The sequence below is a fragment of the Physeter macrocephalus genome, chromosome 21, assembly GCF_002837175.3.
Source record: "Physeter macrocephalus isolate SW-GA chromosome 21, ASM283717v5, whole genome shotgun sequence".
NCBI lineage: Eukaryota > Metazoa > Chordata > Mammalia > Artiodactyla > Physeteridae > Physeter > Physeter macrocephalus.
In genome coordinates this window covers 52,313,732-52,328,476 of record NC_041234.1, presented here as the reverse complement: position 1 = coordinate 52,328,476, position 14,745 = coordinate 52,313,732, and the positions used below count along the sequence as shown (strand labels likewise).

The window sequence follows — 14,745 nt, the reverse complement described above, 5'->3', positions numbered from 1 at the left end:
CTTCTTCTTGGATTGATCCCTTGATCATTATGTAGTGTCCTTCTTTGTCTCTTGTAACAGTCTTTATTTTAAAGTCTATTTTGCCTGATATGAGAATTGCTATTCCAGCTTTCTTTTGATTTCCATTTGCATGGAATATCTTTTTCCATCCCCTCACTTTCAGTCTGTATGTGTCCCTAGGTCTGAAGTGGGTCTTTTGTAGACAGCATATATATGGGTCTTGTTTTTGTATCCATTCAGCCAGTCTGTGTCTTTTGGTTGGAGCATTTAATCCATTCACATATGTGTGTTCCTATTACCATTTTCTTAATAGTTTTGTGTTTGTTTTTGTAGGTCCTTTTCTTCTCTTGTGTTTCCCACTCAGAGAAGTTCATTTAGCATTTGTTGTAAAGCTGGTTTGGTGGTGCTGAATTCTGTTAGCTTTTGCTTGTCTGCAAAGCCTTTGATTTCTCTGTCAATCTGAATGAAATCTTTGCTAGGTAGACTAATCTTGGTTGTAGGTTTTACCCTTTCATCACTTTAAATTTATCATGCCCCTCCCTTCTGGCCTGTAGAGTTTCTGCTGAGAACTCAACTGAGAACCTTATGGGGATGCCCTTGTATGTTATTTGTTGCTTTTCTCTTGGTGCTTTTAATATTTTTTCTTTGAATTTAATTTTTGTTTTTTGATTAATATGTGTCTTGGTTTGTTTCTCCTAGGGTTTATCCTGTTTGGGACTCTCTGCACTTCTGGACTTGGGTGGCTATTTCCTTTCCCATGTTGGGGAAGTTTTCAACTATAATCTCTTCAAATATTTTCTCAGACCCTTTCTTTTTCTCTTCTTCTTCTGGGACTCCTATAATTTGAATGTTGGTGTGTTTAATGTTGTCCCAGAGGTCTCTGAGACTGTCCTCAATTCTTTTCCTTCTTTTTCCTTTATTCTGCTCCACAGCAGTTATTTCCACTATTCTATGTTCAAGCTCACTTATCCATTCTTCTACCTCAGTTATTCTGCTATTGATTCCTCATAGAGTATTTTAAATTTCAGTTATTTTGTTGTTTATTACTGTTTGTTTGCTCTTTAGTTCTTCTAGGTCCTTGTTAAACGTTTCTTGTATTCTATTTCCACGATTTTGGATCATCTTTACTGTGATTACTCTGAATTCTTTTTCAGGTTGACTGCCTATTTCCTCTTCATTTGTTTGGTCTTGTGGGTTTTTACCTTGGTCCTTCATCTGCTGCATATTTCTCTGTCTTCTCATTTTGTTTAAATTAGTGTGTTTGGGGTCTCCTTGCCACAGGCTGCAGGGTCGTAGTTCCTCTTACTTCTGGTGTCTGTCCCAGTGGGTGAGTTTGGTCCAGTGGCTTGTGTAGGCTTCCTGGTGTGGGGGACTGGTGCCTGTGTTCTGGTGGGTGTGGCTGGATCTTGTCCCTCTGGTGGGCCAGGCCACATCCGTTGGTGTGTTTGGGGTGGCTGTGAGCTTCATATCACTTTAGGCATCCTGTCTGCTAATGGGTGGGCTTGTTTTCCTGTCTAGCTAGTTGTTTGGCATGAGGCGTCCAGCATTGGAGCTTGCTGGCCATTGTGTGGAGCCATGTCTTAGTGTTGAGATGGAGACCTCTGGGAGAGCCCTCACCAATTAATATTCCATGGGGCCGGGTGTTCTCTGGTGGTCCAAACTCCTGGACTCAGCTCTCCCACCTCGGAGGCTCAGGCCCAAACCCTGGCCAGAGCACTAAGACCCTGCCAGGCACACAGCATGGAAAAAAAGAAAATGAACAGACAAAACCCCAAGACAAATGGTAAAAGCAAAATTAAACAGACAAAATCACACAAAGAAACACACACACACATACACTCACAAAAAGAAAAATAATAAAGAGAAAACAAAAAGGGAGAGAGCAACCAAACCAATAAACAAACCCAAAACTGAAAACAAACACTAAGAACTAAACTAACAAAAACAAAAAACCAAAATCAAATCAAACACAGAAGCAAACTAAAAAAGGCAATGAAGACATAAAACACACAAAAATGATCAAAAGAAAACTAAAAACAAAAGAAAGATGAAAACAAAAGGAAAAATGTGCGAAACAACAAAGAAGTAAACATAGAAAAATATAAAATATAGTTTAAAGTAAGAGAAAAACAATGCAAAACAAAGGAAAACCAAAACAAGTAAAAACTATAATATAACAAAAAAATACAGTAGAAATAGGAAAAAATAAAATTAAAAATAAAAGCATAAAAGAGAAAATAAAAAGTAAATAAAATTAAAATAATAAAAATCAACAAAATTTTGAAAAGTAGTAGTAATAATAATAATATTTTTCTGTGGCCTCAGCTTTCTGTGTCCTTGCCCCCACAGTGAACCATAGCCAGTCCCTGCCTACCCGGGAAGTCCTCCAATACTTCTAGGTAGGTGTCTGGACCTGCTGTGGGCACTGTGGCACCAGCTCAGACTCTGATCTGGCCTTACTCCCGTGTGTACTTGCCTCCAAAATCCACAGTTGCCCCCAAGGTCCACATGCTCAATTGTGGGAACACCCGTCTATTCAGATATTCCCAGATGCAGTGTTTACCAAGCTGATTGTGGGTGTTTAATCTGCTACTCCTGTGGCTGCTTGGAGAGATTTCCCTTTCTCTTCTTTGGTCGCATGGCGCCTGGGGTTCAGCTTTGGCTTTGGCCCTGCCTCTGCATGTGGGCTACCCTCAGGCGTCTGTTCCCTGCCCAGGCAAGAGAGGGCAAAAGCAACGACTAATTAGGGCTCACTTGCTCTCTCAGTTCAGCGAGGGGGACCGATACGGCAGTCACAATTGATATGTGCTGGGACTGGCTTGCAGCAGCAGAGGCAGGCATGAATTTGCAACAGCCTAGGTGCACCATGCATTCTCCTGGGGATGTTGGCCCTGGATCGCAGGACCCTCAGCAGTGGTGGGCTGCACAGGCTCCCAGGAAGGTGTGGGCATTGACCTGGGTTTGGTCACAGGACCCTTGGTGGCAGCGGCAGCAGCCGTTGCACCCACCTCTCAGGCTCACGCCCACCTCTGGAGCTCGCATAGGTGGTGCCCTGCCATCTGTGAGCACACGGAGCAAGAAGCTCATATGATGAGCCTGCCCCTCTCCTCGTGGACCCCATGACAATGGTCTCTTGCCTCTCTGGCAGGTCCAGACTTTTTCCTGGACTCCCTCCCAGCTAGTTGTGGTATACTAGCCCCCTCAGGCTGTCTTCACACAGCCAGCCCCAGTCTTCTCCCTGGTGTCTCACCTCCAAAGCCCATGCCTCAGCATCCAGTCCCCACCTGGCCCAACAGGTGAGCAGACAGTGTATCAGGCTGGTGAGTGCTGGTTGGCATTGATCCTCTGTGCAGGATTCTTTCTGCTTTCCCTCAGCACCCCTGTTTCTCCCCTCTCCTCTGAGGCTCTGAAGCTCCCCCAATTCCCGCCAGTGAGGGGGCTTCCTAGTGTGTGGAAACTTTTCCTCCTTCACAGCTCCCTCCCAATGGTGCAGGTCCCGTCCCTATTCTTTTGTCTCTGTTTTTTCTTTTTTCTTTTGCCCTACCTAGGTACATGGGGATTTTCTTGCCTTTTGGGTAGTCTGAGGTCTTCTACCAGTGTTCAGTAGGTGTTCTGTAGGAGTTGTTCCACATATAGATGTATTTTTGATGAATTTGTGGGGATGAAGGTGGTCTCCACGTCTTACTCCTCCATCTTGAAGTTCCTCCATTTTGAGGTAATTTGTTTGTGGAAGATGTGAGGTATATATTGAGGGTTTGTTTTTCTAATATTATGTCCAATTGTTATAGTACAGTTTGCTGAAAAGATGATCCTTAATGTTTTCAATAGGGACTATCCTTTAAAAAATGGGCAAATGACTTGAATAGATAGTTCACTAAACAATACATATGTGTGTGTATATATGTATATATATGTATATGTATATATAGTAGAGAAATGCAAATTAAGACCACAATGAGATAACATTTCACACCGGATGGCTAACTGAACAGATACATGCAAAAGAATGAAATTGAACCACATCTTATACTAAATACTAAAATTAACTCAAAATGTATTAAAGACTTGAATGTTAGACCTAAAACCATAAAACTGTGAGATGAAAACATAGCTGGTAAGCTCCTTGATATTGGTCTTAGCAGTGCTTTTAGGGATCTGACTCCAATGGCAAGGGCAACAAGAGGAAAAATAAACAAATGGGACTACATCAAACTAGAAATCTTCTGCACAGCAAAGGAAATTATGAACAAAACGAAAAGGCAACCTACTGAATGGAAGAAGATATGTTCAAGTCATATACCCAATAAGGGGTTGATATCCAAAATATATCAAGAACTCATACAATTCAATAACAAAAACAAATCTGATTAAAAATGGGCCGAGTATCTGAATAGACATTTTTCCAAAGATGTACAGATGGCCAACAGGCACATGAAAAGATGCTCAACATCACTAATCATCAGGGAAATGCAAATCAAAACCACAGTGTGATATCACCTCATGCCAGTTAGAATGACTATTATAAAAAAGACAAGAAATAACAAGAGTTGATGAAGATGTGGAGGAAGGGGTACCCTTATTCACTGTTGGTGGGAATGTAAATTTGTGCAACCAGTATGGAAAACAGTATAGAGGTTCCTCAAAAAATTAAAAATAGAACTACCATATGATCCAGGAATTCCATTTTTCAATATCTATCCAAAGAAAACAAAAACGTTAATTAGAAAAGATATATGCACCCCTATGTTCATTGCAGCATTATTTATAATAGCCAAGATATGGAAGCAACTTAAGTGTCCATCAGTGGATGAATGGATAAAGAAGATATGGTATATATACAATGGAATACTACTCAGTCATTAAAAAGAAAGAAATATTGTCATTTGCAACAACATGATTGGACCTTGAGAGTATTATGCTAAGTAAACTAAGTCAGAGAAAGACAAATACCACATGATTTCACTTATATGTGGAATTTAAAATACAAAACAAACAAACAAAACAAAACTGAACTCAGACTCATAGATAGAGAACAGATTCCCAAAGGAGGTTGCCAGAGGAAGAGGGGTAGGAGGGGGGGTGGGAAATGGGTGACGGGGATCATCATCAGGGAAATGCAAATCAAAACCACAGTGTGATATCACCTCATGCCAGTTAGAATGACTATTATAAAAAAGACAAGAAATAACAAGAGTTGATGAAGATGTGGAGGAAGGGGTACCCTTATTCACTGTTGGTGGGAATGTAAATTTGTGCAACCAGTATGGAAAACAGTATAGAGGTTCCTCAAAAAATTAAAAATAGAACTACCATATGATCCAGGAATTCCATTTTTCAATATCTATCCAAAGAAAACAAAAACGTTAATTAGAAAAGATATATGCACCCCTATGTTCATTGCAGCATTATTTATAATAGCCAAGATATGGAAGCAACTTAAGTGTCCATCAGTGGATGAATGGATAAAGAAGATATGGTATATATACAATGGAATACTACTCAGTCATTAAAAAGAAAGAAATATTGTCATTTGCAACAACATGATTGGACCTTGAGAGTATTATGCTAAGTAAACTAAGTCAGAGAAAGACAAATACCACATGATTTCACTTATATGTGGAATTTAAAATACAAAACAAACAAACAAAACAAAACTGAACTCAGACTCATAGATAGAGAACAGATTCCCAAAGGAGGTTGCCAGAGGAAGAGGGGTAGGAGGGGGGGTGGGAAATGGGTGACGGGGATCAAGAGGCATAAACTTCCAGTTATAAAATGAATAAGTCACGGGGATATAATGTATAGTATATGGAATACAGTCAATATTGTGTTAACTTTGTATGGTGACAGATGGTAACTGGACATTGTACTGATCATTTTGAAATGCATAGAGATGTCAAATCATTATGTTGTACACATGAAACTAATATAATATTGTATGCCAGATACATTTCAATAAAAGAAATCATGGAATCATATACCATAAAAAGGTAAATTTTACTGAATGGAAATTTCTTAAACATAAAGGAAAAAATTGTCAGTGATCCTCCAATATTAAATCAAGCCAAATTCCTAATCAGGTGAGCTCTCTTCCTTTGCCCAAGAAGCAAAAAAGAAGATTGTAGGTGTGATAGAGTGATCAAATCAATTTTTCCAATTTCTCATGCCTTCTTGTAGTCATGAACTTTGCCATAACCTCTGATGTCCTCCCACTCTCTCTGCATCTAGCCATGTAACTTGCTTTATCCAATGGGATGTTAGTAGATGTGAGATAAGTAGATGCTTGAAAGAGCACTTACATGTTTCCATTTGGATTTCTGCTCTTGCCTTCTATCACCACCTTGACAACATGCCAGTCTAGCCTGATGGGACACAAACATGGGAGCAGAATTGAGTCATCAGGGTCATCCCAACCAAGATGGGCCAATAGTCAGACAATTACCAGATACGTGAGTGAGTTTGGGGACCAGAACTGCTTAGTCAATTCAGCCAAAATTGCCAGCACACAGACCCTTGAACCTTGATGCTTATTATTCTAGATTTCAAAGTTGTATGTTATGAAACATTATTGTGACCATAGATAACTGATACAAAACGTAAGGAATTATGAACCATAAGAAAAAGGCAAAAACCAAGGAAAATGTTAACTTTGGGGAGGTGGGAAACTGGGAGTTGGGCACACTTTCTTGAAGTGCTAGTGTCTTAATTTTTTTTAAATAAGGAAGGCTATCTGAATAATGCTATGCAGGAATATGAAAACAAGACTGGAGTAGAACCAATCTAGAGGTATATCATCTTGTGATCAGTTCATGACTTTCCCTAATAATGAGGGGCTCTTCACATCTTTGAATTTTATTCCATGAAATCAAATATGTACAGCCAGGGCTTCCATGGTGGTGCAGTGGTTGAGAATCTGCCTGCTAATGCAGGGGACACAGGTTCGAGCCCTGGTCTGGGAGGATCCCACATGCCGCGGAGCAATTAGGCCCGTGAGCCACAACTACTGAGCCTGCGCGTCTGGAGCCTGTGCTCCGCAACAAGAGAGGATGCGATAGTGAGAGGCCTCTGCACCGCGATGAAGGGTGGCCCCCACTTGCCACAACTAGAGAAAGCCCTCGCACCGAAACGAAGACCCAACAGAGCAAATAATAATAATAATAATAATAATTAATTAATAAACTCCTACCCCCAACAGTTAAAAAAAAATGTACAGCCTCAGATGAATGTAATAAAATAATTGTAATAAAAACAAAACAAAGACAAAAAGAAAGAAAGAAGGAAGGAAGGAGGAAAGACTGAAAGAAAGAAAGAAAGAAAGAAAGAAAGAAAGAAAGAAAGAAAGAAAGAAAGAAAGAAAAAGAAAGAAAAGAAAAGAAAAATGTAAAATAACAAGTGTTAATGTAAATATGGAGAATTCTGAATCTTCATACATTGCTACTGGGAATTTAAATGTTGTGGCTGGTGTGGAAAACAGTTTTGCATTTCCTCATAAGGTTAAACATAGAATTACCACGTGACCCAGCAATTCTACTCCTAAGTATATACTCACGAGAATTGAAAACAGTTGTTCAAACAAATAGTTATACACAGTTGTTCACAGATCACTATTCACTGTAACCAAAAGGTGGGAAGGAGCCAAATGTCCATCAACAGGTGAATGCATAAACCAAGTGTGGTATGTCCATACAATGGAATATTATTCAGCCATTAAAAAGGAAAACATTACTGATTCATGATACAACATGGATGAACCTTGAAAACATTATGCTAATTGAAATACAGCAGACACCAAAGGCCACATATTGTTTGATTCCATTCATATGAAATATCCAGAAAGAAAAATCCAGTGAGGCAGAAGGTAGATTAGTGGTTGCCAGGGAATGGGAATGGAGGGAATAGGGAATCACCACTTAATATATAGAGGGTTTCCTTTTGCAGTGATAAAAATATTCTGGAACTAGATAGTGGTGATGGTTGCAAAACACTGTGAATGTACTAAATGCCACTGGCTCGTACACTATAAAATGTACATTTTTAAATGAAATTTTATGTTATGTGAATTTTAGCTCAATAAAATAATTGTCCTTGTCACACTATTTATAAAGCTTGTAGACCAGTAAAAAAGCTGAGTGGTTAGGAATTTTGTTGGCCTAAACTGGGTGACATGATGACAGGATTTAAATAATCACTGCAAATGTCTAACATTTAAGACCACATGTTAATCATTTTAATGGGTAAAAAGAAAAGGTGAATCTTTGGGCCTATTTGATAGCCATGATATTAATTTATCTAATACCAAATACATCCCAGTCTATCACCAGTTGTCCCACCCAAAGTGCATTTACTGGCTCATTGCATCCTAATCCTCAAAAATGCTTCGTTAGTGCCAGAAATAGGGCATCCAGTCATGACATCCTATTCCAAACCAAAGCCTACTGGCTATATAACCACAAGGTTTCATCACATACAAGCAGTAACAACACTGCCTCTGCCTTTCAAGCTGGGGCAGTATACCACAAGAAAGTTATATTCCCAAGACCATACCCGAACTTAAAGGGCTGCCCCAAGGTGCTACTTTTAATTATCAAAATTAAAAAAGAATTGTTTAAAACTTTATACTTTTAAATCAACTATACTTCAATAAGAAGGTTAAAAATAAGTTAAAAAATAAAACTTTATACTTTCCAGTTAGTATAATTATTCTTCTAAGAAAACAAAAATAACCCAGTTGTTTTTATATTAAATTTATATTATTTAGTTACCATTTTATAATATTGACCTATAGACTTTTGGTTCTGAAAATTCTTAGTTGTGTGTGCCTATACAGTTCAGCGCAGAATCCTTGGCTCCCTGGGCCTCCACCCATTAAATGCCTATAGTGCACCATATTTATTGTAATAGCCAAAAATTCCCCTACACATTTCCACATACCCGCAGGCAGTCACTCTACTTTAGAATGACATGGTACCATAAAAATGCACCACAGGTATGGTTCTTAAAATAGAGTGATTTTATACATTTCCAATTTTAAAAGTCAGGTATATTTAAATTATCTTAAATATTTTATTAATTTATTTGTTTTACTGTTTTACTGAGGTATAAATACATACTCTATTCCAAGAACTAAGCTGTAAAGAGTATGATTTCATGATTTTTTACCTATATTTACACCCATATAATCACCATCCAGGTTAAGATTTTGAACATTTCCAACACCTCAGGAATCTCCTTCAAACCCTTTCCCAATCAGCTTCCTATCAGACGTAACCACTAGTCTTTCTATCACCATAGAATAATTTTGCCTATTTTTGAGCCTCACACAAAAAAGGAATCATAGTATGCACTGTTTTGTGTAAGGCTTTCACTCAGTGTAATGTTTTCCAGATTCATTCATTTTGATGCGTGTTTCAGTTATTCATTCCCTTTTACTGCTGTTAGTTATTCTTTTATCACAGTTGATTTATCCATTCACCAATTAAAGGACACTTGTGTTGTTACCATTTTTCTCTATTATGAATAAAGCTGCTATGAACAATCTTGTACCTGTCTTTTGGCATACACACAAACACACATACATATATACACACACACACACACTCATTGTTCTCTTAGGTATATAACTGGGAATGGGATTGCTGAGTCATAGGGCGGCACATATTTAGCTTATGTAGATAATGCCAAACAGTTTTCCAAAGTGGTTGCATAAATCTACACTCCCACCAAGATCTTCAGATCCTCAAAATGCACCATAAAGGAAGAAAAGAGGAAAGCCACAGGCTGGTAGAAAATATTCAACAAAGGACTAGTATACAAAATATATAAATTAATCCTCAAATCATTACAATACAAATCAATAATAAAAAGACACATAACCCAATTATTTTTTAATGGACAAAAGGCATGAATGTAAATTGATACAGCCACTATGGAGAACAGTATGGAGGTTCCTTAAAAAACTACAAATAGAACTACCATATGACCCAGCAATCTCACTACTGGGCATATACCCTGAGAAAACCATAATTCAAAGAGTCATGTACCAAAATGTTCATTGCAGCTCTATTTACAATAGCCAGGACATGGAAGCAATCTAAGTGTCCATCAACAGATGAATGGATAAAGAAGATGTGGCACATATATACAATGGAATATTACTCAGCCATAAAAAGAAATGAAACTGAGTTATTTGTAGTGAGGTGGATGGACCTGGAGTCTGTCATACAGAGTGAAGTAAGTCAGAAGGAGAAAAACAAATACCGTATGCTAACACATATATATGGAATCTAAGAAAAAAAAATGTCATGAAGAGACTAGGGGTAGGACAGGAATAAAACACAGACCTACTAGAGCATGGACTTGAGGATATGGGGAGGGGGAAGGGTAAGCTGTGACGAAGTGAGAGAGTGGCAAGGACATATATGCACTACCGAATGTAAATTAGATACCTCGTGGGAAGCGGCCGCATAGCACAGGGAGATCAGCTTGGTGCTTTGTGACCACCTAGAGGGGTGGGATAGGGAGGGTGGGAGGGAGGGAGACGCAAGAGGGAAGAGATATGGGAACATATGTATATGTATAACTGATTCACTTTGTTGTAAAGCAGAAACTAACACACCATTGTAAAGCAATTATACTCCAATAAAGTTGTTAAAAAAAAGGCTTGAATAGGCATTTCACAGGAAGATACCCAAATGGCCAGTAAACTCATAAAAAGGTGCTGAATGTCATTAGTAATCAAAGGAGTGCAAATTAAAATCACAATAACATACTGCTACACGCTATCTAGAATAGTTAAAATTTTAAAGATTGGCTATATCAAATATTTCTAAATGATTTAAGAAATTGGACTTGTAAAAGAGACTTTAATTACTTGTTATTATCCAGCACTGTTACACCAGTCTTGTGAAGTTATTATTTCCTCAATTTTACAGACAAAGAAACTTAGGTTGAGAGTATCTGATTTTCCAAAGTGATTTTTGAACTGTTAAATGACAGAGATTGTTTAAATCCAGAGAATATGATCACAGATCTTTCTCTTTTTCACCTCTGCCTACCCTTTGGCCCAAACAGAAGAAAACTTACAGGTTTGTATTACTTTGGAAAATCGTTGGCATTTTTTTTGCCAGATTAGCAAAGTGTAGCACAAACATGGCAACAAGCTCCATACCAGACTAAAAATTTCTGAAATAGTGAGAATATCCAAAATTCTATTCATTTGAAAAATTATAGAATGTGAAGACAATGTTGCAAGTAGTCTCATCCAGCTTCTCCAAGAGTGTCACCTATGAAAAATACTCACAACTTAATAGCAAGCATAGTTTATCATCAACAGGGTCCTGGCAGCAAGGTATCACATATCAACATGCAATATCATATTTTGGTATAATGGAGTGGAAATGGCATAAGTCTTGAGGTCAAGTGAACTGGGTTTGAGGCTTAGTTTTGCTGCTTTTATTAGTTGAGTGAGTGTAACCATAGACAAGGTACTTAATCTAAGTTTTATTTTCTTTAGTTATAAAACAATATTACCTATCACATAGTTATGAATATTTAGATAAAAGCCAAATAAGATAAATGAGATAATTATCCAAAGAAAGTTATAAGCCAAATTGGTACCTGAGCTTCAAGGATAGGTAACAAATATTTTCATCCAAATAGTTATTGTTGTTTTTAATCTTTTCTGTGAATTTTGGAAAGTAAAGTCTTGCCTCTCACTTCTCCTTCCAGTTCCACCTGTCGTATACCGACAAGGAGCGCTATGAAAATGAAGAGAGACCTGAGGTCCAGAAGCAGATGCTTTTTGATATGGCCAAGAAGCTACCAGTTTACACAAGAACCGGGAGTGGAGGTCAGTTCATCCAAAGTCGCTTAGGGAGACAGATCAACAAGGATCTCAGAAAGACTGAGTCATAAATATCCTCAATCTAGCCCACTTTTTCCTCCTTTCTTCTGAAGAACACTGTGTAGTTTTTCTCAACATTTTATTATAAAAAATGTCAAACATTTACCCAAGATGGAATAATTATATTATAAACATCTGTATACCCACCACTGGAGTCACCACTAACATTTTACTATATTGCTTTATCACATATCTGTCCACAAATCCATCCCTCTATCCATCATCTGTCAAGATATCTTATTTTAAAAAACTTTTTTAATGAAATATAGTTGAGTACAATGTAGTGTTAGTTTCTGGTGTACAATAAAGTGATTCCATTAAACATACATAAATGTGTGTGTGTGTGTATATATATATATATATATATACTTTTTCATATTCTTTTCATTATGGTTTATTACAGGATATTGAATATAGTTCTCTGTGGTATGCAGTAGGTCCTTGCTGTTTATTTCATATATACTAGTTTGCTAATCCAAAACTCCTAATTTATCCCTCCCCACCTCCTTTCCCCTTCAGTAATGATAAATTTGTTTTCTATGACAGTGAGTCTGTTTCTGTTTTGCAAATAAGTTAATTTCTATCATTTTTTTAGATTCCACATATAAGTGATATCATATGGTATTTGTCTTTCTCTGTCTGTCTTATTTCATTTAGTATGATCATCTCTAGGTCCATCCATGTTGCTGCAAATGGCATTATTTCATTCTTTTTTATTGCTGAGTAGTATTCCATCGTATATATATATACCACATATTCTTTATCTATTCATCTGTTGATCGACATTTAGGTTGCTTCCATGTCCTGGCTATTGTAAATAGTGCTGCAATGAACATTAGGGTGCATGTATCTTTTCGAAGTATGCTTTTCTCTGGATATACGCCCAGGAGTGGGATTGCTGGATCATATGGTAGTTCTATTTTTAGTTTTTTAAGGAACCTCCATACTGTTCATTATAGTGATTGTACCAATTTATATTCCCACCAACAGTGTAGGAGGGTTCCCTTTTATCCACATCCTCTCCAGCATTTGTTATTTGTAGATTTTTAATGATGGTAAGTCATTTTATTTTTTGATTCAGTTCAAAGTAAGTAGCCAATATCAATACACATCCACATAAATATTTTATTATTCTTTTTTGGGTGAAATTTACATACAAAACATGCACAAATCTTAAGTGTACCATTCAGTATTTTGACAAATGTACACACCTGTGTAACTAAAACCTCTGAAAACATTACCACACCCCACAAAGTTCTCTCATGCTCCTTCCCAGTCAATCCCACCACCACAACCAAAGACAACCACTATTCTGATAGTTTTCCACCATAGAGTACTTCTACCTGCTCTAGAATTTTGTATAAATGGAATCATACAGTATGTACTGTTGTATCTGGCTTCTTTTATTCAGCATAATGTTTTTGAGACTCATTCTGACCGGTGTGAGGTGATACCTCACTGCAGTTTTGATTTGCATTTCTCTAATGATTAGTGATACTGAGCATCTTTTCATGTGTTTGTTGGCAAGTGTGTCTTCTTTGGAGAAATGTCTGTTTAGGTCTTCTTCCCATTTTTGGATTGGGTTGTTTGTTTTTTTGATATTGAGCTGCATGAGCTGCTTGTATATTTTGGAGATTAATCCTTTGTCAGTTGCTTTGTTTGTAAATATTTTCTCCCATTCTGAGGGTTGTCTTTTCGTCATTGATCTATATTTCTGTTTGTTTGCCAGTATCATTCTGTCTTGATTACTGTAGCTTTGTAGTATAGTCTGAAGTCAGGGAGCCTGACTCTTCCAGCTTCGTTTTTCTCTCTCAAGATTGCTTTGTCTGTTTGGGGTCTTTTGTGTTTCCATACAAATTGTAAAATTTTTTGTTCTAGTTCTGTGAAAAATGCCATTGGTAATGTGATAGGGATGGCATTGAATCTGTAGGTTGCTTTGGATAGTATAGTCATTTCCACATTACTGATTCTTCCAATCCAAGAACATGGTGTATCTCTCCATCTGTTTGTATCGTCTTTGATTTCTTTCATCAGTGTCTTATAGTTTTCTGCATGCCGGTCTTTTGCCTCCTTAGGTAGGTTTATTCCTAGGTATTTTGTTCTTTTTTTTGCAGTGGTAAATGGGAGTGTTTCCTTAATTTCTCTTTCTGATTTTTCGTGGTTATTGTGTAGGAATGCAAGAGATTTCTGTGCATTAATTTTGTATCCTGCAGCTTTACCAAATTTGATTTACTCTATTATTTTTCTGGTGGCATCTTTAGAATTCTCTATGTATAGTATCAGGTCATCCACAGACAGTGACAATTTTACTTTTTCTTTTCCAATTTGTATTCCTTTTATTTCTTTTTCTTCTCTGATTGCTATGGCCAAAACTTCCAAAACTATGTTGAATAATAGTGGTGAGAGTGGGCACCCTTGTCTTGTTCCTGATCTTAGAGGAAATGCTTTCAGTTTTTCACCATTGTGAATTATGTTGGCTGTGGGTTTGTCATATATTGTTTTTAATATGTTGAGGTAGGCTCCCTCTCTGCCCACTTTCTGGAGAGTTTTTATCTTAAATGGGTGTTGAGTTTTGTCAAAAGCTTTTCTGCATCTATTGAGATGATCATATGGTTTTTATCCTTCAGTTTGTTAATATGGTGTATCACATTGATTGATTTGTGTATATTGAAGAATCCTTGCATTCATGGGATAAACCCTGCTTGATCATGATGTATGATCCTTTTAATGTGCTGTTGGATTCTGTTTGCTAGAATTTTGTTGAGGATTTTTGCATCTATCTTTGTCAATGATATGGGCCTGCAGTTTTCTTTTTTTGTCACATCTTCATCTGGTTTTCCTAT

The 14,745-nt window shown here is 37.4% G+C and overlaps 1 protein-coding gene across 1 annotated transcript in view; it reads left to right on the top strand.

Annotated features, from left to right (window-relative positions):
* Positions 1–14,745, top strand: part of ZDHHC15 (zinc finger DHHC-type palmitoyltransferase 15) — a 133,022-nt gene that overhangs the window by 57,168 nt on the left and 61,109 nt on the right. The window contains exon 4 of the mRNA XM_028482934.1: positions 11,728–11,848. Coding sequence (XP_028338735.1) covers positions 11,728–11,848 — 121 coding nt within the window. The remainder of the gene's footprint in view (positions 1–11,727; positions 11,849–14,745) is intronic.